General features: G+C 36.7%; 1 protein-coding gene and 1 long non-coding RNA gene across 2 annotated transcripts in view; one reads left to right on the forward strand and one right to left on the reverse strand.

Annotated features, from left to right (window-relative positions):
* The window catches only part of LOC126911410 (uncharacterized), a 181,805-nt gene that overhangs the window by 45,436 nt on the left and 110,460 nt on the right, over positions 1–25,909 (reverse strand). The gene's annotated exons all lie outside the window — the stretch shown is intronic.
* On the forward strand, positions 2,046–5,680 carry LOC118279370 (uncharacterized). Its single transcript, XM_035599056.2, has 4 exons — positions 2,046–2,213; positions 2,989–3,100; positions 4,174–4,382; positions 5,418–5,680. Exons 1-4 carry the CDS (start codon positions 2,153–2,155, stop codon positions 5,582–5,584), a joined length of 549 nt encoding a protein of 182 aa, XP_035454949.2. The 5' UTR covers positions 2,046–2,152; the 3' UTR covers positions 5,585–5,680.

Below are 25,909 nucleotides of genomic sequence, written 5' to 3' on the forward strand. Positions count from 1 at the left end.
TTCAAATCCTTTATTTGACCATACTATAATGCTGTTATCAATGCTGTTTATTGTTATTGAAATTGGGTTTTACTTCTTCATTGATGGGACAAATATACGACCTTTTGTTGTTTGTTTGACCAGTGGTGAGCAAACTTTGCTTTCCTTATGAAAAAGGTGGATTTTTTATTCATTAGTTTTCATGTAATTAGTAAGTGTTAAGTTTGGATCAAGTTGCGATGGAACTGGCATAACATATTGTTAAAAGTTACCAAATATATAAAGATTATAAAAAGTGGTGAGCAAAATTTTTCCTAAAGGACCAGAAAATTAAAACAAAATCAGAGGAAGATCAGTGTTTACATGTCCTACGATCCACAACATTAGGAACAACTCTGATAATCGAACTGACGCCGTCATTAAACCATCTATTATTCTGATAAGCCAAAAAATACAATAGCCAAACATTATGTAATATTTAATTCGTTTCCAAGGACCATTAACCTACCAGATTATCATTGGATGTCTTGCGGCTCGGAATTGGCCTACGAACTGTAGTGTTTATCCACCACTGCACTGGATGATCAAAATAATGACCACAAAGTGTTCATTAAGGGCAGACAGATCACTGAAATTGGTGCAGACTCAGAGCCGAGCTGTACCGAATATAGTCAAGAAAAGGTTAGGAAAAAGAGAATTATATATAACTAGTACCATTCGATTTTATTTAAAACCCAGCTAAGAAATAATACGAAGTAGCAATATAATGGTCGACTATTCAAAAATAAACAAACAAAGCTTATCGTTTAAACCAACAGCAAACGTCCATCAAGTGTTAATATATCTAATGTGTATTTCGTTCACAATAATTATCCCTTATTTTCCATATAAATTACATAGACTATGTACAATAAATATTAGATAGGGCGTCAGCTGTCGTTTCCCTTGGAATGATAGATGGTATAATAACACCATTATCAGTATATTAAATTTACACCGCAATGACGTCACAAATTATCAGAAAATGAGCTTCATTATACTCGAGCGATAAGTTTCGCGATATCAATGTAATTGGTCCTTAATACTGCGTTTATTGTTTTAGGGTGATGCCTTGTATATTGACTTTTGTGAGTAATCGCTTTCGGATAATAATGTAACGAAGTTTTGTATTACCTACGTGTCCTACGTGCTATGTGTATGTGACTGTAATAATACCTCGTCATTATTGTAAGTGTTATATAGGTACTGTTATAATGACTGTCTCATTAATCGATTGGTTGTAAGGGCAATAAGGGCGGCTAAATGTTACCTTACTGGGGTCTCGATTTAAAGTCTGAAACGAATAAAGTATGTTAAGTTCGATCGACACGTTGTTTGGTAATATGATTAGTAATTGATCTCTGAATTTAAACCCGTAACGATTAGTATTGATGATTATCATTGAATACTATTGAAGATACATCAGACGCACTGTTCTTTAAATCGTACAAAAGTCATTGTTACCGTTGTTGAGAAAATCACCGACTACCAGTTACCGACTCCGCAATAAATGGAACTTCAAGCATTATCGCTTGCACGCAAAATAGTTCCGGTAATCAAGTGGGGTCATATAATTACCTGCATACAATATGCACCCATGACCCCTCTCGGCGCAGTCGGGTAAATCTGCAAGCCGTTTCAGTTAATCTGCAGCGTTAACGAGAGGTACACAGCGCTTAATTGGACAGATACGTCGAATTATCTACAGGCTGTTTTCAAATTGAATTTATTCCATTGATTCCTAGATTTTTATTTGTAAGTGCATAGAAATGAGAAATATAGAGTAATTAATTTTGTTTTATTTAAACTTAGGACTTTACTAATTATCTCCATACAATTTTGCGACATACTACGGCAAAAGATAAAACGAGTTAGTAACAATCATTACAAAATGTAATCTGTTCCACCGTTTTCAATTACCAAGTCCGATAACTTTTGAGTGTAAGAGGAAATTGTCATCCGGAGAACAGAATCCATCACCCCATGTTTCTCTTTAGTAAGCCAATCGAAATAATTGGCGTGTAACGATCAATTAGACGGCTTTGTGCACCACGTCCGTACTGTTTCACATAGCCGTGGTCCTTTGAAGCGCAGCGAGGACCGACGCGACCGGCCCCATCGGCTAGTGTGAGCTATGATTCGGATACTACTGACTTTTGCTGGCTTGGTGGCCACTGTCCTGGGGTACGGTGAAGGTAAATTGGTTGTCAATTTTGTTTTACTTTAGCTAGTACCTTTTTTTTGTTATAATAGTCTTTTAGATTAGGGTCAAATATGAAAGTAATTTAAACGCAACTGTAAATGTCCAGAATGATATTTGACAGAAGTTCTAATGATGGTTAAAAGGTTGTAAAGAACAGAAAACTAGGCTAAGTGCGTGTCATTTAATACGGAAATTCCGTTAAATTTTGAAATTTGCCCCTCACTAGGTTTTTCTTCTTTGTCGTGGTTGGGTTTACAAACATACAAGTTCACATACACATGACACACAGACCCGAAACGACAATTTGTGTATAACACAAAGAGTTACTCTGAATAGCCCAGCCACCGCACCAACCGTGCAGACAGTTCAATCTGGTTAAGACCAAGTACGAACTCCAAATTAAATGTGTAGATGATGAAAACTATATTATCAAGACTTGAGAGAGGCCTCAATCTTATCATATATTATCTTATGATTTTAATTTTAATTTTATTGTAACTTTCATGAGACATACTAAATTAATTACTATGTTATCGGCTTACTCACGTAATTGTTTGATGAGGAACGCGACTAGTTTCACACGACGCGATGATTGTCGCGCTGCTACAATCTCCGCGTCGTGTGTCGCGGAAAGCTGCTCATGAATATGAGCCTCTAGCATGGCTTGAAACTAGTCGAGTTCCTCGTCAAACAATTACGTGAGTAAGCCGATAACATAGTAATTGATTTTTATTTTAATCAAACAATAATGTCCATTAACATGTTAGGTTCAGATCCTCGTGTGGGTCGCTCGCGCGGTGCTCCCATGCCGGGCACGCTGAGTTCTGTCGGCGGTGGCGGGGAGGAGTCACCCCCCCTCTACAAACCAGGCAGTCAAGCGTGAGTTACACTGAGTTGTACTGAAGATATTATTATTGTTACTTTCGTATCATCTTTTTCTTACAAGTTCAGTTTGAAGCTGACGTAGACACTAAAGTTAAATAGATAATATGTCATGTTCACCACATTGGTGTATTGGAAAAAAGAACCGGCCAAGTGCGAGTCGGACTCGCCCATGAAGGGTTCCGTAACAGCAAGTAGGTGACATAATATAAAAGTTGTAAAATAACTTGGTTTTACATAGTGTTTGTATGAACGACAAAGTTATATTTGCGGTTTTTGAAAATGTTTTATTTCTCAAAAACTAATAATGATATCTCGCTCAAACCAATTTTCGTTGTTAGTTTCCATTAAAATCTACAGCATATATTTTTTTCAGTTTTCTCACTCTGTTATTTTAAAAGTTAGTCTTGGGGGGGACACTCATTTTTCCACTTTGGAAGCGTCTAACTTTCAAACGATTGATTTTGACGAAAAGTGGTTTTAGGAACCTTAATGTCTTTTTTAAAGACCTATCCATAGACACCAATCACGGATATGTTAGCAGAATTTTTTTTTTTTTTTGTATCAGTTCCATGTATGGAGTGTCCCCCTTTAATTTTTAAATTTATTAATTTTTATTCAAAATTCGAATAGCGGTTACCGAAATACATCATCCTACAAAGTTTCAACTATGTAGGCCCAATAGTTTCGGAAATAAATGGCTGTGACATACGGACGGACGGACAGACAGACATGACGAATCTATAAGGGTTCCGTTTTTTGCCATTTGGCTACGGAACCCTAATGATGATCGTGGGATGTTGTAGCAAAGGCATAGTATCCCTTTACTTGGTTGGTGCTATTGGTAGTCACACTTACCATCACTTAAGACTTCTCAACCATCAAGGCCGTTTTCAAGTCAATTATTTTAATCAGCCTAAAAAGGAACCTTTAAAAGTCATCAATAAAATAAAAATATCTGTCCATAGACTTCCTTAGTAAAAATTCCAATGAAGAACCAACAAGAAACTCCCTGGTTGCTCATATTCCATCAATTCCACAATTCTTATCACGGCATATATTTCAAACAGCTACGTAGTCTCTCAGTTCGTGAAACCGAAGCCTCCCCACCAGTACTGGGAGGAGGAGACGTCCCTGACCATCATCCCGGAGAACAAGAACTGCCTGCTGTGTGAGGCGCAGGACACGGGCGCCTGCCGCGCCATGCCGTCCTGTGTGTACTGCGAGCCCACTGTCACCGCATTGTGTGAGAGAAGCACGCCGTGTCTCAGGTGTACAGGTATAGGATTTGGTACTTTATTAGAATAGTTAGAGGTTTAAATTTGAAATTACAGTTTTATGTGCGTTGTTAAAAAAGGAAGTATCAAGTTTTATGAAGTTATAATCTTAGGTATGTCGGTGTCATGGTATTTAAACGATCTTTAGTTATATAGCGCGAAAAAGGCGTGAAGATAGTAATAAGGTACTTGTATTTATTGAGTTTTGCCTCTTTGTTCAAGTTATGTGTAAAGTTCCTTTAATATGTCAGCGTCGACACTAGCCTTGCGGCGGTAACAAAAACTAATCACACAGTCCCATTGTTTTCGTAATCAAAATGAGTTGATTTGGGTTTTTGCTAACACTTTTGTAACAGGCGTTATACTTAAATCTTCTTCAACGATTGGTCGATTTGAGTTCTGTTGAGCTGCTGCTATATCTATTGTATTAATTTGTAGTACGTCTGGTAACTTTAAAGATAAGAAGGCACAAAGAAACAAATAAAAATAAGAGTAGTTACTTTAGTTTTTTGTTAGCGCCTGCGATTAAAATCTTTCTTAAAGATTAGTATGCTATTTAAGATTCCATATTGAGTGTGTTTTAAATATTATTTAGCTTTTATTAATACTAATCATTGGACCACATTTAGGGTATCTTTATCTTTATATATATAATTCTTCTGTAAGTGTTTATGTCGCTGAACTTCTCTTAAACGAATGGACCGATTTTCATGAAATTTTTTGTGTGTGTTCAAGGGGACCTGAGAATAGTTTAGATTCACAATTTTGTCCGCTAGACAATGTTTTTTTAATTAATTTTTAATTTATAAGTACATAGTTGTTGATTTTGGAATGTTTACATTGGATCCGACAAATTTTCAAATTAAAGACGTGTAGACAGGACAACGTCTGTCGGGTCCGCTAGTTTTATATAGATACCTAAACTAGAAATTATACTTTTTGATCCAATTCAATTACCTACCTCTTCGATACAATTGTGAATTTCTTACATTATATTTTTATTCTTTAAGTTCATTTAACCATTTCATCTTCCCCAGTGATAAAGAATCCGTTCTTCAAGTGCACTCCTGGTGAGAAGTACATGGATGAGTGTGACTCGTGCCGCTGCACGGACGGCCACAGCGGCTGGTGCACCAACCAATTCTGCGAGTTCCGATCACTGTACCTATACGCCATGAAACTTAGTGACGGAGAATTCTATTGACCACTTCATATTATCTGTAAAATACAAAGGAAGGTGACGACAGACGAAACAAATATTCTTAAACCTGTCTGCAATAATAATAATAAAATATTAAACGCCTACTTTTTATTTGTCAAAATCCTAATCCGAAAGTACTTATTTAGCAAAAAAATGTGTGTTATTAGGTGGGCTTACCGCGGCACTGTTTTGTTAGAGTTGTACAAAAGAGTGACGTCATTGTGATCTTTTTATGCAACATGTTCATTGTTTTGTTAAATTAGTAAAAATATTTGTTTGATTTGTCTAAATACAATAAAAAATATCATTTTACGCTGTTCTATTATTTTTTTCATAGCAACCATTGTTATTATAGAGTAAATTGTGGTTGTTAGGTAAAACGTTGCCTTCCATTTTCTAACAGGTGCAGAAGTTTAAACATGGATTCGGAACAAATGTTCTCATGTAACACATCTAGTTATCCATAAAAACATAATAAACCTTTTTTGCTTTCATTCAAAATTTGTAAAACTCAAGTAATAGTACGCCGTAGTATTTTTTTCTCACAAACCACGTAGGTCCTATAAAACTATTCAAAATGTTTACAGCATATTAAAATCTAAAGTGTGTAACCGAGCATACACTTTCAGTGTAGAAATTTAATTAACATCCATCCGGAAATCCTTCCAAACTCACTATCTATTGAAAGTGACGACAAATTCTTTATTAAAATTCACTTTATACGAGTAACGATAGATCTCACCGCCAAACTGAATGAGGTAGAATTACTCTACGTCCCTAATTGACACAAATATTTACTTCCATACAAAGTGCAAACCATCCGTACTTCCGATATAATTTTGTGCGAATTTGTCCAAGTAATAAGGTCCATATTCCTTTGAACGGATTACTGTTACTAGGTGGGTGGCCGAAAAAGGATTAGGAGGAAGTAATTATTGGCTACCGTGAGATAGTTTGTGAATTAGCCCCGAACATTTTTGTGTAACATTTTAAAAATGTAATAATAAGGAAATTATCTCTTTGTACTTGAGAAAGTGTTTTAAAAGTTATTGTCAAATGTTTTTGTCTAAGATTTTCAACTTATGAACAGTAGTTAAGTAGGGTTTAAGTGCTTGAGTTAATCCGCGATAACAAACTGTTCAATGTTAAATACTTCCGAGACAAATTCGGGAAAAAAAATGGCATTCAAATAAATTATTATAATCTACGACTTAACAAAAGTAATAATATTGCTCAAATAATAGAACAAGTTACTAGATAGAGAGTACCTACAGTAGGTTCTAAATGCTGAAATTAAAAAATAATATTTTTTTTGAAAAAGGTCTCCCTTAACAATACATTTATGAAGGTTGTCGTATCACAAAATATCACATTACTTTGTGTGTACGAATGATTGTATAACATTGTATGAGACCGGATATCACAACAATAAGCTACAGAATCAATTACATTCAACAACATACATACACTAAGTGAGCATATAATAGCAATGCAGTGTGACATTGTATAAAAAAACTACTCTTTTTATGAAAGTCGGTTAAAATAGTTTTAAACTGGTAACGCCTATAAGAATTGTGTGAGCAATGTTTGCACGTAATTAATGCTGTTGCGTATTTACAGGTTTAGGAACTAGAAATTAAGTTACAGTATCAGAAATATCTTCTATTTCTAAAAATAATATCGCTGCTCTCTGCAATATTAGACAGATATTAGCTACCTACTATGTTATTTTTACCAGTTATGTATTTTAAAGTCAAAATTAAGTATACCTACCAACTTACCGAATGGAATATTTACAAACTTTTTGGTAGGCAGATAGAATGGAAAAGGTAAATATTGCTATATTCGACCCGGGAATCGAACCCAAGTAGGAAACTCATTAGTTGCCTTTACAAGCACTCGACTAAAGCATCTTATAAAATCAATATCCACACATGTCGTAACCACAGTCCCTAAGCCAAAAGAACTATACAAATTGCCGCTCTCATTGTGCAGCCAGGACCGCCCGCCGACACTCATTGTGCCTGTGCGCATAAAAACTGCTTGTAAACCCATCAGCCGTCATTACCGTCCATGAAGAATGAATATAATATCGCTTGTGGTAAAATAAATATCAATATTTAGGGGCTCATGTGTAAACGGGTTATTATATTATTTTTTTCTTGTTACTTATGGGATTTTGTTACTGCGAGTGCTTATTAAAGGGTTGTAGGTAATCATTATTTTTGTAACATTTTATTATATGTGCAGAATGTAATGTGGAGTGCAGTTATTAAGTTTTAACAAGCTTTCGCTTCGTTAAGCGAGATTTAGGTGAGATTTTTGGGTTTGTGTCCAATGTGTAAAACCATGAAACCAGAAAGGAATATCATTTAGCATTATCATCCTTAATCTGTTGCCTTCTGCTGTTGAATACAGCTCTCTCATACATCATTAAGCTCGAACTAGCAGTGCTCATCAAACCACTGCCAGCCGCTCATCGAATACCATCTTCAACTAACTGGAGAAACATCTTAATATCAGGCTTAATAAGAATGCTTATTCAATAATCATATATGTCACAACATCATAACAACTACTGCCTGCGGTTTCACCCGCGTTGCCGTGGGATAAAAATGTAATAAAACGCAAGTCAGCTCCTACCCTGTCTGTATACCAAATTACATCAATTTCCATTTAGTAGTTTCAACGTGAGTGACGATCTAAACATCCAGACAAACTATCTCATTGAAATACATATTAGTGTGATAACAGACTATTCCAAAATTCTATAAAAAAGTAATAAATACAAGAATAATAGCAGTCTCAAGATGCGTGACACAGAACTGCAATAACCAGCTATCATTGAATCCATTGCATTCATCTGCAGATTGTGACAAACCCGATGTTCATGATACCACGCTTCATTTGTTTGCAATGCGATATTAAGTCATTCATACACATATTTTGGAAATCTCGCAAAAAATGTCAACTTATACAGATCGGTTTACACTTACTGGCAAAATTATCTACTTACATTAATTTAATTTTGTTTGAAGAGTCAAAATTATAGATGCAATGATTTTGTTTCCGAAATTTGCCTCACCTTAATCATTTACAAAAATAAATATTTGTAAAGATACGTCATTTCCTATTTTCCTAATAATCAAGGTTTACTAATCTTCGAATTAATTTTAAAACAGGCTCCTAGGTCACCATTTGGCTCTGAATGTCGTTGTTTATGTGTAGGAGAAGTGCAGGACGCTAATATTTTTCAAAAACAATGCTTATAAAGTACATTAAATCAATAAATAAAACATTACACACACATGCATAGTATCTGATCGTATTTGACAAAACGTCAAAATCTATAGACATTGCGATGATATTGACGTCTCATATGAATAGAGTTTTATAAAAGAGTTTGTTTGAGTTTGAGTTAAATAAAAATTATCCTTGAAGGTATGTTAAGTGGTATTGTAAATTAAATCGTATATGGTTGAATTTCGACCACTAGGCGACCACTAGTACTTTTAAAACATTCGAAATACTTCACCTTAAATAATAATTGCACGCAAGTGTACGCCCAAATAACCCAGAAACCGCATTCACACAAACCGACAAACGACAATAAAAACGTGTATCGATGTCGCCCGCTGCGACAAATCGCAGAAGAAATAGATATCACCCACAACTCCATACAATGGTTTAGTGTTGGTTTACTCGACCATACTACAATTATGCGATTTTTTGTCGACCATTGTGAGATGTGCTCAATTGCCAGTTGACATTATTATTAAGTTTCGTTTTGTCGCATGTTATTATATTTTACCTACTATTCAAACAGCGTTAAGCGGAGTTTAATTTGCTGTGAAATGGCAACGGATGTGTTGTACGGTGCAACCCGCCCTTGTCAAGGAAACTGATATAAAAAGTTTCATTTGATACTTGCTTTTAAGAATTTGTGTAATTATCTCTTCGAAGCATTCGTATGAAGTTTCATCTACATTAAACTGGAAAAGAATATTAACATGTGGTAAATGGTAATGAAAACGTGTCCAAGATGAACGGGTTGCGGTAACTTAAGATAGCGAGTTTAATGATGAAATTACCTAGCTATATGATAAATCGATGAACATTATAATGATAATCAGTTTCACCATCATCATATCAGTCACAAGACCTCCACTGCTGAAAATAGGCATCCCTCAATGACTACCAGAGAGGCCGGTTAATAAGAAAGATGTTAGTTTCCACAATCACAATGTCATGATGTGGAGCAGCCACTGGATGCAATGAAAGTTTTGGGTTTTCTTTTGGCATGCTGGACTAAGACCTTTGTTCAGCTGTGGATGGAAGTCTTCTGACTAACAATGATGAGGGTGACTTTTTTATAGTATAAGCCGATAAAGGAGCAGACGGACCACCTGATGGTAAGCAATCGCCGCCGCCCATGGACACCCGAAACACGAGAAGCGTTACAAGTGCGTTGCAGGCCTTTTGGGGGTTAGGAACTTAAGACTTTGACTGCCAAAAAATGTGTTGAAGGCACATCCTCCGCTAGCACCGGTCACTTTGCCCCCCCCCACCCCCTTGGCGTTTATGGTGTTAAGGGTTGTTGGGAATCGGGGATTGGGAAAATTGGTAATTGGGTCTCCGGTAACCCAACTTACACAACGACACACAACGCAAGCGTTGTTTCACGCCAGCTTTCTGTGACGCCGTAGTATCACTGCGGTCGAGCCGGCCTATTCGTGCCGAAGCCTGGCTCTCCCTTACTTCGGCGTTAACATGAATAATGTACTGCTAAACATCGACTAAACACGAGCTGGTGCTGTGAATATAAACATTATTATTGATTAAAATTGAAACAGAAAACTCAGGCTTTGTGTACACAGAGTTCAGCACTTTGATTTACCTCAAACTGTCACAAAATAAAATAAAAAATTTTGCAAACACTTGACAATTCATGGCAACAAGTCTCAGATTGTCTAATTGACAACCAGGGTTACAAATTACTAAAATAGTACAAATTGAAACGGATCGCTGCGTGAGAATTTACGCAGCGATCCGTTTGCGTGTTTTTTAAGGGGAGTAAATCATCCAATGACTTCTCTCGCCAGGGCAAGGCGAAAGGGAGTGTCAGACTCTTACTGACTAAAAACCACCCTGTTCCTACTCCTGCCTGTCGAGCCGGAGCCCCGGTAAACCCGCTAGGTAGTCCGCAGCTCCGTATTAGGCATCAGCCCTACTAGGCCCCGCCTGTGGTGGTCTGATGGCTCTTTGAGGCGCGCGCGGAACGCGACGCGCCGCATGCACGGGTCTGGTTCTGGTCAAGCGGCGAGCTACCCTTGCTCGCCGTCCGCAGACCCGCACTTACGCGATCTCCCACGCTCGGAGTGTCTCTCACATCGGCTGGGGCGTGGGGAGGATCGTTCCCTCACGCGCCCGCCTCCTCCTTAGCTAGCATGACTGCTTTGCAGAAGGAGGAGACGGCATCCCAGTCCCCCTCGCTCCGCACCATGGTCTGAACCAGTGCCGGACGCGAGAGGTCGCCGACGCCTACCACATCCCTGAGGACACAGCGGTGCTCAGCCCATGCAAGACAGACCGCCACCGTATGTTCCACCGAGTCCTCCGATCTACTAGATATTGGATTATTATTTTGCAATACAACTAAATCTGGAAGGTCAGGAACGTTGCGATTTAGAAACAGACGCTATTGTTGCTAAAGACGCTTCAACAATTCTACATCAATGAGACGAACAACAGTCTACACTAGCTTGAGACTATCCTAACCTAACATTTGCCGTGTTACGATAAGAGGTCTAACCAAAGATTTTGTGACAAACTACTTCACCAACGGACGGAAGACGTCTACTGCTGAACAAAAACCTCCCCGACGCCAAGCGCGATCGAATGGCTCCCCACGAATCTGATAAAGTCGCCAGTCCACCAAGTGGTAGACCAGCTACATAACAGTAGTTCCGCCTAATATACTGACTGTCCCCTTTATGACTAACTCGAAACGAATCTATAAACAACAAACACTAACATGCAGCTATCCGAAATATTCTAAAATAACGAAATATCCGTAAATGTATGCAACACAACCGGCGAGCGTCGCGTCTTCAATCTTCCTCGATAGAAATATACGTATCAAGTTCCTTGGACACTACACGTGGGCTACACAGTTTTGTCTACAAATAACAATCTCGAAAGTTACTAGCACAACCAGAAATACACGAACAAAATGTAATTAGAAAATGTTTGAAGGTCTCCAAAATATCCAGAATTATGTTTTCTAACGCAATCCAGGGCCTGCTTTACTAATTTAGCGTAGACATGAAAGTATTTGTAAATACAACAACAGAATATTTTCAAAATGAACGTGCGCTCAGTTCTAGTGTTTGAACGATACTGAAATCACTGAATTTTAAAATGTTCGCGGGAGTCGGTGGGCAGCCGCGAGAGTGGTCGATTGCACAATTATAAACCGCGGTTAAATTATCTTACTAAGCTCATGTGAATAGCGAGCGAATATTTGGAAACATTGAATTAATAACTGTATTATTAATGGCTATTTAAACTTTTAAGTATCTTTAATCCTTGATTTCGCTTACGTTACTATGGACTTATTCACTTTGTCAACAATTTCCACTTATTTATTTCTTCACTTAAAAATCTTATATCTTATTCATCTCTTAGATGCCTGGCAATTAAATACATGTTTTCATAAACAGCATTGGTATTAAATCTATGTGTAGTATCGCAGCGATAAAACACACACACGAGATTTTATCGTTGCGAAAAATTCGTAATTTGAGCTGAACGTACTTTTAATATAACATTTCGAATATTATGATCAGCTGTTTTACAAATATTAACAGGCATAAACTAGATAGTTAACTTCTTACTAAATAAGGGACCGTTAACCTAATTTGATTTTAGGCTTACCTATACTCACCGGAGCTGCGGACTACCTAACGGGTTTACCGAGGCTCCGGCTCGACAAGCAGGAGTAGGAACGGGGTGGTTTTTAGTCAGTAAGAGTCTGACACTCCCTCTCGCCTCATCCTGGCGAGAGAAGTCATTGGATGATTTTACCCCCTCAAAAAAGGGTATACAAAGATAAAAATTTTACTACTAGTTGTTTTCTAATAAGAATCTGATACGATTTAATATTATTCACACCTAATAAGAATCTTATAGGATTTAATATTATTAACACCAATTGAAAAATCTAACTCAAGTAACTTTAATCCTCAATTTTCAGTTAACCACCGATTAGCCAACACGTTAATCTAAAACAGTGCAACCCATTCACACACACATTCACTCAGCTACCCACACATGCTAACAGCGAGCAACACACGTGGGGATTGCCCACGCGCATGTTACCAAACAGAACTGCTGATAGACCAGATAACCTAGATCTACCACACCTCCCGCTTGGTTCCAGATTTATTCGTGAATAGAGGAAGTGGTAGAAGTTTCAGAGGTCTTATAATATTTGTCGTGTGTTGGCTTCGGCGGTACAGTAGTAAGATGCGTACGCACCTTATTTAGTGGTCGCTACAGAACTTTCAGTGGCTCGTGGTGCAGTGCAGGAGCAAATTAAGGAAATTGTTTCGAAATATTTGTTTTTTAATATTTTAGGAATATTCTTATTTTTCTAGTACACATTTTCTTTTCCAATAATAGTTACTGAATTTTCGGGGCGATTTGTGTGAATTTCAAAATGTTTTATTGAAGAACCTAATACCTCGTCTAATTAAGAAGGGAAGAGGAGTGTAAATTAATTACTTAGATCTCAATTAATAGATATGTATTATTTGTCTAGCGTAAGGCATTATTTACAATTAACAATGTTTAATTGATTAATCAAATAAACTAAGCCAGAATGAATGCATACTAGTAGATATTTTTTAGAAACTTTCGAAGGTGAGTAGGTATCTTGCAACGTCCAGATATCTTTAACTAATAGATCTAAAATGTTCTATACACATTTAGATACAATGACAATACTTATTTTAATACTGAGCCAAGTGATTGATTGAGATTTTAATTCAGCATGGCGGAATTTCTATGATAAGTGCTGTTTCTATGAAAATGATGGATTAGTTGGTTCCTAATAGATTGATATCAAATAAATGGCCTTGGTGAGGGTGATTTGATTAGTAAATAGCTTATTATGTGATTTGATTGGTTTACAACAATAATAAAGATCCAAACTTCACATTGCACAAGCCTCTTTCTGTATGCAACTGCCTACTTGGAGCCAGTGATTGCTAGCTACTGGTAATTTAAGCCGTTACTTACGATTTTCATTCATTCTCTTAAAGCAGCTGAATTTATTGCGATGTCAACTTGTTCATTAGCGTTTATTAAAATTCGTGCGGATATATTCTGTTACACATCAAATCTTATGGAAGTTTAGGGAACAGTGAATAAAGTTCCTTAAGAACAGGAGGTTCCTCGACCAAGGGAGGTGATCATGCCTGCCGGGCTTTCTGCTCAACTGTTGGAATTTTCTATGCATATTTATTCGCATGTAAACTTTATATGTGCAATGTAGGATTTATGACGTCATCCGTTGATTTGTTCGTCAATCGTCTATGTGCGACTTCTGTCACTTGTCATGACGTATTGCCACAGAAGTATGTGCACAAGTGACAAAAATTGGCGTAATGCGGTACGGAAATAAATCCGCTCGAAGTTTATTCCGCTGTGCGGACAGGGTCTAATGCGTTAGTAACAATTTCATAGACAAGTTCATGACATCTGATTTCAGGGTCAGCGTGATGATCAATGCTCACGTAATTGTTTACACTTTCGTGTTAAAAGAGGCTTTTGCCTGTTACCTAGATTATACCTCCGTGTTAAGCATATTCTTCATAATTCCAACTTGAATCAAATCATCAATTACCAATAAGAATTATCTATTTTTTTCGTTGAACCTTGTTCAAATTTTTAAAACAGTTAGATGTACAGTTTGCATCTTGCGTTGCTAATTGAACAAAAATGTCCATCTGCTCCTGAACGTCACCGTGAGCCTATTTAGAGTCTCTCACCAAATAAGACGGTCCGCGCGCGCATTCTGCAACATTCTATTAATATCTCCCTCCACCTGTCCTATCACACTATAAACAATCTTATCAACACTACATAGAGGCTATTTCAGCTTACACGGCATGTTCAAGTCTTCTTTTTACCTGCCGTGTTATTATAAATTGTATCTCATGGGCATATGTGCGTTTTCCAACAAGAGTTACTGTGCAGAGTCCTCATAGGTTATGACACACACTGTGTCGGGAGCGCCGTCTGTGTCGTCATCGCGGAAGCCGCCTTAAATATTGTGAATACAGCGGGCCCCTACTTCCACCGTTGCAATATTTATATTGCACTTTAAACTTTCGGCGGTTGAAATGAAATTTGTTCAACGGTGCTGTGTAAATCCAGAAATAACTCGACTTAAGCCGTTCACGCCAATTCGCACCGTATGACTTCATGCTAAAGTTTAAATTATCTCATACAGTTTCATAGAACTTAAGCCATATTTAGAATCGACACGGTCCGGGTTTCGCCTGAAATGGTGTCGCGCTGCAGTCGTTCTGTCTTTGTCTCGTGTATGGGTGGTTACATCTGGAAGTATGGCTGTCCTTGTCTGGCTAAATTGGTTGGTGGGCACGTGTTCGTTTTAGTCAATAGAATATTTTGAGAGTGCGTACCGCGGATAAGTTTGTGTTTACGTTTTGGAGTTGTTCATTAAGCGGGGAACTATTAATACACGCGTAGGTAACAGGAACACTGGTCGGCTTCACCAACACTTTATCAATTGAGATCGTGTTACTTGCCATTTTTATTGACCTTAGGCTTTTCTTGGAGATTACAATCTATGAAACGTAGCAAAAATGCTGCGTATTTACGTGAGGTATTCTCAGAACAAACGAATTGTTTCTTTTTGTCTGACTGAGTCACTAGACAGTTGACAGTGTTATGTATGCACATTACATCATACGTGACACTTCCTCGCTATTTTCTGAGTAATTAGAGGTGCACTCTTGCACTGTCGCACGCGTTAAATATGATCCTAGCGATCAAAAGAGGGACAAGATTATTGTTGTAGCTGGAAAAAAATTGACTGCACAGTTGACGTGGTAGCTGGGCAACTATCTGCCGTGCAAAGTGTAGCGGGTTCGATTCCCACACGGGGCAACTCTTTGTGTGAGCCACAAATTGTTGTTTCTGGTAAAAAAAAGAAAGAAAAAAAATAGAAAGAATTGTAGATTTTGGGTTATTTCTGGAAATTTTGAAACCAACCAATATTCCTTATCCTTATCCTTTACGCAAAAATTGCACTGACCACTCCAACAACGATGCTGTCTTTAATATTCTAATCAGTATCAAAACATTGATCAATAGTTAATGAGCAGAATTATTCTGAGTGTTCTTCGGTAATTGTAACATTATTACGAGTACTGACATAGGAACATATGAGGTAGAATAAATAGATCACAGAATATATAGATACCTTTATCTGATCAGTCCATTTGTTTACCGGCTATAAAAATGTCAGCGTCCTCTATAACAATTAATAAATGTTATACATATATCACGGTGACTGTAATTACCAGTAGCTCGCAGTCACTGGCAGTAGTTCGCATACAAACAGATTGGCTTGAATACTTACAAATGTCATATGGCATGTGAACTTTCATGTTTCTTTGTTGTGGCATTTTCTATCAAACCCGGCGAACTCCGTTTCGCCACCAATGAATTTTCTCTGATTTCCTGCTTGTCTCTTGATATTTTTCCTGAATTTTCTATAAACCTCACGGAGTCCGAGACGTTTCCAACGAATGCAAAACCAACATTTTCTATAATATAAAAATAAGTCGGATTTTCCTTCCCGACGTTATAACTCCAGAACGCACCAGCTGATTTCTACGGTTTTGCATTCGTTGGAAAGGTCTCGCATTCCGTGAGGTTTATAGCAAAGAAAATTATTCAGAAAAAAAAACAGGGAAAATCACTAGTGGTGAAACGGATTTTGCCGGTTTGCTAGTTTTATTATGATTTTTAGGCAACTGAGATTCTATTGGCAACTGAGATCTAAGAGTATGACAAATACAAACAGGTGTACATCTTTGGCAGTCGACACTATTCGCTACAACTGATTATCGACAACTAATGAATTGTATAGTCTCTCATCGCTGCATCGCGGCCGGGATCAAAGGGATTACTTTCATTGATTCAAATATTTAAATTAATTGTAGGCTCAATGAGGCGTCCGTTCAGTTATAGCGGGACAGACAGTAATTCAGTGGCAAGCGTGAAATTATGCTAATGAATATACTAGGGATGATGTCGAGGTATGCAACTTAAGAATCTATTTAGTCCGTCAGTTAGGTAATCAAAAAATAATTCACATTTATTTTTCATATTTTGTCATTAAGATAACAATACAAATTAAAGTTTAGTGGGAGCAAACACGTCATTTCTACGTATAATATGAACCTAGAGTAACTTTACACTTAGATGGGGTGTGATTATCATTATGGGACTGACGATGAAGTAGTATGATAGCTTTAGCTTTAGCTATAGCTATAGCTTTAGCTTTAGCTATCATACTACTTCATGAGGAGCTACACACTGGTTAACAGTAGCTACCTACAGTTATAAGTTCATCGCTCACCCACTTATAGGATAAAAGTCGCCAGTAACATAAATAGCTTAATACAGGTATGCTAATTACTGACTCATTTTATACATACTTAAATTATGTAGTTATACTTAGCTGTTAAATATTAAACCAGATTTTTTCAATATAGATGAAAAAGATAATCTAGCAAACATTCTAATACATAGAATCAAAATCATAGACCAATAGTTAATGAGCAGTACATCTTCTCTATACCAATACATTGTAACACTTGTTACGAGTACTGACTACACTACTGAGGTGGAATAAATAGATCAGATCTATCTGATCAGTCCATTTGTTTACCGGCTATAAAAATGTCAGCGTCCTCTATAACAATTAATAAGTGTAATACATCACGGTGACTGTAATTACCAGTAGCTCGCAGTCACTGGCAGTAGTTCGCATACAAACAGATTGGCTTGAATACTTACAAATGTCATATGGCAGGTGAACTTTCATGTTTCTTTGCTGTGACATTTTCTAGTATTGCCTGAACAATATTAATGACTAGCAAACCCGGCGAACTCCGTTTCGCCACCAATGAATTTTCTCTGATTTCCTGCTTGTCTCTTGATATTTTTCCTGAATTTTCCAACGAATGCAAAACCAAATTTTATAAAAATAAGTCGGATTTTCCTTCTGAACACCAGAATGCACCAGCTGATTTCTACGGTTTTGCATTCGTTGGAAAGGTCTCGGATTCTGTGAGGTTTATAGCAAAGAAAATTATTCAGAAAAAAAAACAGGGAAAATCACTAGTGGCGAAACGGATTTTGCCGGTTTGCTAGTTATATTATGATTTTTTTGGCAACTGAGATCTAAGAGTATGACAAATACAAACAGGTGTACATCTTTGGCAGTCGACACTATTCGCTACAACTGATTATCGACAACTAATGAATTGTATGGTCTTTCATCGGTGCATCGCGGCCGGGATCAAAGGGATTACTTTCATTGATTCAAATATTTAAATTAATTGTAGATTCAATGAGGCGTCCGCTAATTTATAGCGACAGTAATTCAGAGGCAAGCGTGAAATTATGCTAATGAACAATAGGACTGATGACGAGGTATAACTTAAGAATCTATTTAGTCCGTCAGTTCGGTAACCAAAAAATATTACACATTTATTTTTTGTTTTGTCATTAAGATTACAATATCTACTAATAAGCAAATACCTCATTTCTAACTACTGATTCATTTTATACATACTTAATTAAATTATGTAGTTATACCTTGGTGTCAAATATTAAATCAGGTAATTTTCAATACAGATGAAAAAGATAATCTACCAAACAATGATTAATAAAATCACTGACAACTGCCCTGTAAACATTTAAAGATAATTTTAGTTTCACGTATAAAAACACGTACAAATTGGAAATACATTTAGGCGCAGTAGGATTAAAACATATAAGAGCTCGCATCACTGATCCAGATAATTGTTTAAATGAAAGCGTTCACGTCATCCCCCTAATTGGCGTACAAATTGATTCGCAAAAAAGTTTAATCTACGATATTTGCCGGTCGAGTGGTCGCCGTACCCCAAGCGATATTTTTCAATGCAATCCCGGGAACATTTAGGTATCACACCCAACATTTATATTCAATTTCCAACCCTATAACCCTCACTCCAAAGTTGATTTTTAAAGCGATGTGTTATGGTGGTTACGTCGTTGTGGTATGGGGTGTTATGTCGGATGCATCACAGTCATTGAAAGTTATTAGTTTTATCTGTACGCGTGTTATTCGATAGTCGACAGTGCTCGACTGTATTGTTTGTTATCGACGTCCGCCGCGGTGCAACACAATGTAAGAGTGTAGATCGTGTGATAGCTATGAATATAATTAGTGGTAGAAAAGGATACTACATAATTTCGTTTGATAAAATCTTGCGGGAAAATTATAATGGGAGATTTTATTAATAGTGGTAATGCGGTTGCACGGCGATTGTTGTATTCAGTAGTAGCTGATGCTTGCTTCTTCTTTCGCGTGGACTTTGAGACTTATGAATTAGCTTAAGTTACTTCTTAGTACATCAGCTACCTACCAATAAAAGTCCCGTCAAAATCGATTCAGTAATTTCAGAGATTAGCTAGACAAATAAACAGATAGAAAGACAAAAATTTAAAAACAATATATTTTGGTGTATGTATCAATATTACAGACACTCCAATTTTATTTCTTAGTCTAGATTAGTGTAGATTATCCAGAATAAACAGACAGGCAAACAGATAAAAATTGTAAAGAAAAATATTTTAGGTATGTATTCCCTACCCTCCTTCCACTCCTCTCTGTTTAAAACTTTTAACTACACAACTAAAAACCAAAAAATATTATTATTCAATCGGTGTCGTGGTAGGTACTTAGAAAAATAAAAAAAACTGCTTTAATATGTTTTCATTATATACGTAATTCATTTGAATGTCTTGAAGATTATCTTGCAATTTCTTTCGCATCTCAAAACACGTATCGTTCTTTTCACACGGCGCAGAAGCAAAATTAATAAAATCTGATTTCTGAGGACAGATCAAATAAGTGAGCGTATTAAATCATAAGTCGAGTCAAGCGTACAGCGCTCACAAAGAATAATGGCCTTTATTACTTTTGCAGATAGGATAACTTTTATTCGTTGTGTAATTATATATTTATTTATTTTATGGTAAAAAATATTATTGCAACATTAAGATCTTTTTCTCGAAATAACAAATAGGAAGCTGTCTTAATCTAATTGAAAACGAATAAAGCGGCCTGCATTGTGTTATACTTATTAACCCACTTCATTATTGATTTTAATGAAAAAATATAAAGGAACGACAAAAAGGCCGAATCAAAAACGACTGTCGGAATTTCGCTTAAATGAATGCAAAAGCATCACTTACGTCGAAACAATATTTTACTTGAAAGTATTACGTAAAATTTCAAAGAGGTCGATAACGAGTGTCACCTCTGTAGCTCTCCTTTGGTCTTTGACATCGGATGTATCCCACAAGGGGCGTCACAAAGTGCACATCGCTGGTCGCGTGGCGCGCTGCAATCATAGCACTAATTGACGATTTGCTGCCCACTACACTGCGGGACACGAATATTAACACAATCTTACATTGTAGTTTGGTAAAGGACCAAAATGTAGTTGTGTGTCTATTACTGTAGTTCTTACTAAAATTACTTAATAGCATCATTAAGTTTGATGAAAATTTAGCTAAGATGTCATTTATATAGATAAGACATTTTAAGGCCATTATTAAAACAGTGTTTGTTATTATTTTCTCAAATATTGTATTGTAAACCAATATTATACCAACTTAACAATAACAACGCTAAAGACTTACATTTTCAAAATCAAGACAAGTACCATAAGAAAATGTCCAAATTCTTACCTAAAATAATCTATGTAGCAAGTACAGGCGCGGTCAGTTATCGTGGCCCGCAGTGTAGTGTACGCACACGTCATTAATCCCGCGCGCGATGATCGTCGGGGGCTGTGTACTTAATTTGTCCTTTATTATGTTGATTCTATCCCCGTATAATAAGCGGTCGTTCGCGCCTCGTTTGCTCAATTAATTGGCAATATTTCCTCTGGGACCTGACTGATGTAGATTTACATGTGACAGATTTATCCTAACACGCGTATTGAATTGTATTAAGTTTATTTTATTGGGGGCGATGGCGTGGACATTGACGATTTAGTTTGTTCACTTTATTGGAAAAATATTGGTTCTTATTGCTTTTGTATACTGGCTTTATTGATGGTTGTAGGTGTAGATCATTTGATTCTGCACTTGGATGTCGATGGGATTTTTCACCAGTCGCAATGGATTTCCTTTCTTTAAGTTTGACATTATGTATTTTTATGACTTATCTATCGAAATTGCTCGTTGTCAGTGTCCACGAGGTCCCAGACTAATTTTATTGCAGTTGCAGAGACATTTTTTATTTAAAGTTTAAACCAATACTACTACACATTAAACCAACTTCTTTATAAAAGTTTCATTAAAAAAGTAAATGTCCCAAAATAATAAAATTGCCAACTATTTCCTAATTGACAAACGCTCATCACTCGAGCTACTGAATTAGATGCGTCAAATAATTTGGCAGCCAGTGTACGTTCCCACAGGTCGGTGCAGGCAGTGTAAATAAAGTGGCCAGCTAATGTTATTGTTGTCGAAGGGGAACAATGATTTAAATCCTTTTATTTGGTTTCCCTCTTATTTAGATATCTTGCTACTTACTGGTTTGATACAGCTCTGTCATATTATTGAGTCCTGCATTATTATATTCTTTAGATCTGAAACCAATGAACTTGGAATTGTGCCCAATGTGTTTAGTAAGATGCGACAATAGTATAGGGAATTTTAAAAACATAACTTTTTCGTTTGTTTAGTAGTTACTATTTATTGTGATTGCAAGCAAAATGTCTATCGAGAAGAAAATTGTAACCTCAGTTATTCCTTCGATTGCAGATTGACGTAAAAATTGAAATTACGTCATCTTATAGATCAAAAAGGTGTTTAGCCGTTACAGTTTCTATCTAGTAAAAAGTTGTACAGCACTTTACGATTTCAGATACCCTTCCAATTTTGCTTTAGGATTTTCCAATACAAGTATCGTAGAATACAATGAGTAACGTGAATGCCACACGTGTTCCAGCGTCTAGTATTGAATATCATACGATATGTTGCTGCGTACTGCGCTATATATAATGCGGTGCGATTCGCATTTTCCCACGCTCTCGAGTGGGCGGCCGTTTCACTGACACACTGAGCTCAAAACTTTTCTACATAAATATCTGAAACTGATGCTATACTTTAGTGTCTTGTAATAAATTAAGGGTTTTAAAATGTAAGTAAATTAGGTACTCATATTACCTACACATACCTCTAAATTGGGCAGACGTTACAATATTAATCTTGTTATAATAGGGGATTATTTAATCTCTATACAACGTGTAACAAAATACCCATATACATCAAGAAGCCCTGATGAATATAGGTTGAATAGAATCTCTACACAAAGTTTCAGCTTAAAATACGTTTAAAAAAAATTGTACCAAATACTTGGTATCGCATAGTTCTTGATTTCAAATCATACAAACGTGTCACAACACTACAGGGATCACTCGTTATTTACGAAAAAATGTTGGAGGCAGTACGAAGTTTGCCGGACCAACTAGTATTGGATACAATTTTTGATCTCGTGAAAATTTAAATAAATAAAGTCTCCAAGGACCAAATGCGAGATGTTATCATCTTCACTTATGAATTAAATTTAGTTTAGAGTCTTCTTAAATGAGCCGTTGATAGTTTGTCGTAGTAGTCGAATGACCGCGAGTGCGACTGGCGGGCCAGAGGATTTGGGTTTGATTCCCAGGTGGGGCAGAGTATTGCTGGGCTATTTTCAGATTTTCGTCAATTTCTCAGTAGTAGCACAAAATCTAGCATTATACCCATTTTGCAATAGGCTCACCCCTATAACATAGGACTTATAACACAAATGGCAAAAAGTGGGCTTACATTGTACAGTGGCATTACATGCCGTAATATGTACCTACCTACCCCTTCGGGAATAATACGTGTGACGATACTATCTTTCAGGATTTAATCCTAAATCTATTTCCAATCAACTGCTTACACTTATTACATCCATGTTATCAATCGGTCCACGTTGCTAGCCATGCTTACCGTCGTATTCAGAGTCATTTAATGGCTACTTAACCTAGTCCTTAGCAATTGTTGCCGGTACAAAATCATTATTAAGGAATAGTTTAAGTAATCATTAAATGCCTCTGAGTGCGGCTGTTAGATGTCAACGTACCGTAATAGTTACGCGACATCCCGTGTCTGAGACTCTTGGCTCGAACACTTTTATATTTACAGGCCACACCCACTTCTGTGAATAATTCTCCGATATACACCCATTAAATAATGTTGAATTGTTAATAACTACCATTAATGGCTGTTTGAAAATTTAAACAGCTTTATCTAACTCGTTGGTCGTCGTCATCTAAGTGTTGAAGATGAGTCCACCCTCAATACCCTCACGCATTCTCTGCCTTTTATATCTATCATCCGTGAACCGCGTAGGGTTGTGTACAATTATTCCACTGAACTAGAACGTGTATGAAACTAGTTTCTGAATACAAATGTGTTAAAGCAAAGTCTAATCTGTTACTAACATTTGCCCGCGATTTCCTCTGCGTGGAATAATGATTTCTGGCAGAATGTGGGTTTTTGTATTAGTGTTTTCCAGGTTATATTAATCTTCGGCCGAAGTAAACGTTATCAGAATCGATTCGGTATCTGAGTAATGTTTACTGTGAATTCAATTTATTTCCGTGGCTTTGTTAGGTACGTGGAGATAAAAAATAAACAATCCCACATGGGTTACATTTAAATATTTACCGCGTAAATCTCCAACCTGAAGGAATTTTAGGATAAAATCATATTTTGTGCGTCACTACCTCCTCTTTTACGACATTTGGTTTAATACCTATTTTACCGATGCTAAATTTAAATGAAATAGAAATCAATAAAAGAGAACATCAAAATACCTATCTTAATAAAACTATTTATGACGAAAAATAATAATACTACATATATAACTACTTTAATTAAATTCATGCAGCGGCCGTCTAATTATCTGAAAACTATCTGGTGGATTTGGACTCAGCCGTATTCAATTTGGTTCAGCTCTGGTTTTCTAAACGGCTTTTTGTGATAATGGCGGATTTCACAATGCTCCTGCAACATACACGTCAAAACATACAGACGATACCCGGCGCTGCGTTCCGCGCCACGAGTGTACTGCATACAGTTTAAGCTAAATTGGACCATCGGTCCTATACTTACAGTTTAAAGTACTGTGAGTAACCTAATATTCGACAAACTTATTTTTGCGTTTGGTACAGTAATCGTGTCTAGGGAACGAGCCGCACAACTAAGTTTGTTTTTTACTGTAAATGTTTTATCCAGTGTTGCACTGGCTTCTTTTTAAACTGGCCCGAGATATTAAAGTACCTATAATTATACCAAGTTTCATGTACCCGTGCAGGTCAATGGAATAAGATATATTATTAAGTAGTATATATTACAAGTTAAGCTATATAATAAGTAAAATATTTTGCCACAACTTAACCAAGCAGCTTCGAAAAATAATGACTAACAGCAGTAATCTCGCGAACGGCGACCGAGTTGCACCGCTTGATCAAATGTCGAACGCAACAAGTTATGTAGACGCACGAGTCAATGGCACTAACCTTACATCAGGGGATCATGGTCAGCTCCCTGATGTTAAAAGCACTGCAGACTTCTATGTTAGAATTGTTGGGATTGCCATCTCCTCATTATGCCTGATACTACAATTAGTGTTGTATATAATCCGACCGAAGATACGGAAACTGGACCAGAGGATCCTCACGCAGTTGACAGTGGCAAGATTGATAAACTCGATAATGGAGCTGATGATGACCTACAGGTACTTCAACGACTACACCAAGGACCCGGGCTTTGCGCTATATTTCCAGACGGATGCAGCGCTCGTCTCCTGGATGTTTGTGTTCACGAAGAATTTATACGAAAAAGTGGTGCTAGTGTTTGTGTTAAAAAAAATCAGCTTTCTGAAACTGTCTCTGCTCGTATGGTTCCTTGCTATGCCCATAGGAGTGCTATGTCCAGTAAGCCTCAAGGTACATTTTTTCCACGTGTACTATAACGTTTACACATGGTTAAAGTTTATTGTGTTGATAATGAATGTATTATTTTTTGGCAGAATATATTACGTCATCATAAGGAGGCCAAGTACTAACAAGAACATGAAGAATATTATACAGACTTGTATAATTTCTTTTATATTGGTTTGCTTGACCAGCGTGCAAGTACTTATTAATGACATATTGTCGTACTTGGAGTTAATTATAGTATCAAATATATTCTGTTTAATAAATAACTACCATGTGGTGCCCGCTACCGTAATATTTCTAATTTTGGCCAAAAATGTAAGTAAAAGTACTAATTTCTATGGAAGAAATACTTAATTCTTCCGAAAGAAAGTGTTGAGCACATTCTTTTATAATAAAAAAGTAAGATGGACTGATAGATTCCTATTAAGTTTAATAAAGTTAAGAGATTGAACAGCACAATCGAATTTCAATGTTAAATGCATTTAATTAGAGTATGAAATTATTTTGTAAGACTGTTAGCACAATACATACTCACATAATAGTGACATTTAAGGTTTATTGTTAATTATATCCCATCAAAAACATCCTGTAAAAAACCCAAGTCTCGCAGCTCAGTCTTTCTACCGTCAAAAGTTGTGAGATCCATGTAATACCAAGTCGGTTAATCTATTTAGTGTCTACTTGAAGGACCTTCTGTCTTAAGTTATTACATAAGTTATTATCATGCCAATATTAAAAATATTTAACGTTTTAAACAAATAGATCGACTTGGACATCGCTTGATTTGATTATTAGTATGTATCACACTACACAGCACGACGGGCCAGCGACCAACAGGAACGAGAGTTTCAATCGCGTGAGGCGCGAGAGACTAAAGAATCTAATATAATATTGTAATATTCATTTTGTTTTCATGCGATGTCCAAGTCGATCTATTTGTTTAAAACGTTAAATATTTTTAATA

The sequence above is a fragment of the Spodoptera frugiperda genome, chromosome 14 (genome assembly GCF_023101765.2).
Source record: "Spodoptera frugiperda isolate SF20-4 chromosome 14, AGI-APGP_CSIRO_Sfru_2.0, whole genome shotgun sequence".
In the NCBI taxonomy this organism is placed as follows: Eukaryota; Metazoa; Arthropoda; class Insecta; order Lepidoptera; family Noctuidae; genus Spodoptera; species Spodoptera frugiperda.

Excerpts from the sequence above, each read along its gene's own strand:
- LOC118279370 (XM_035599056.2), top strand. The coding sequence starts at position 2,153 with ATGATTCGGATACTACTGACTTTTGCTGGCTTGGTGGCCACTGTCCTG. Across the intron at positions 2,214-2,988 it reads TGTCCTGGGGTACGGTGAAG|GTTCAGATCCTCGTGTGGGT; the intron begins GTAAATTGGTTG and ends TTAACATGTTAG. Across the intron at positions 4,383-5,417 it reads GCCGTGTCTCAGGTGTACAG|TGATAAAGAATCCGTTCTTC; the intron begins GTATAGGATTTG and ends CATCTTCCCCAG.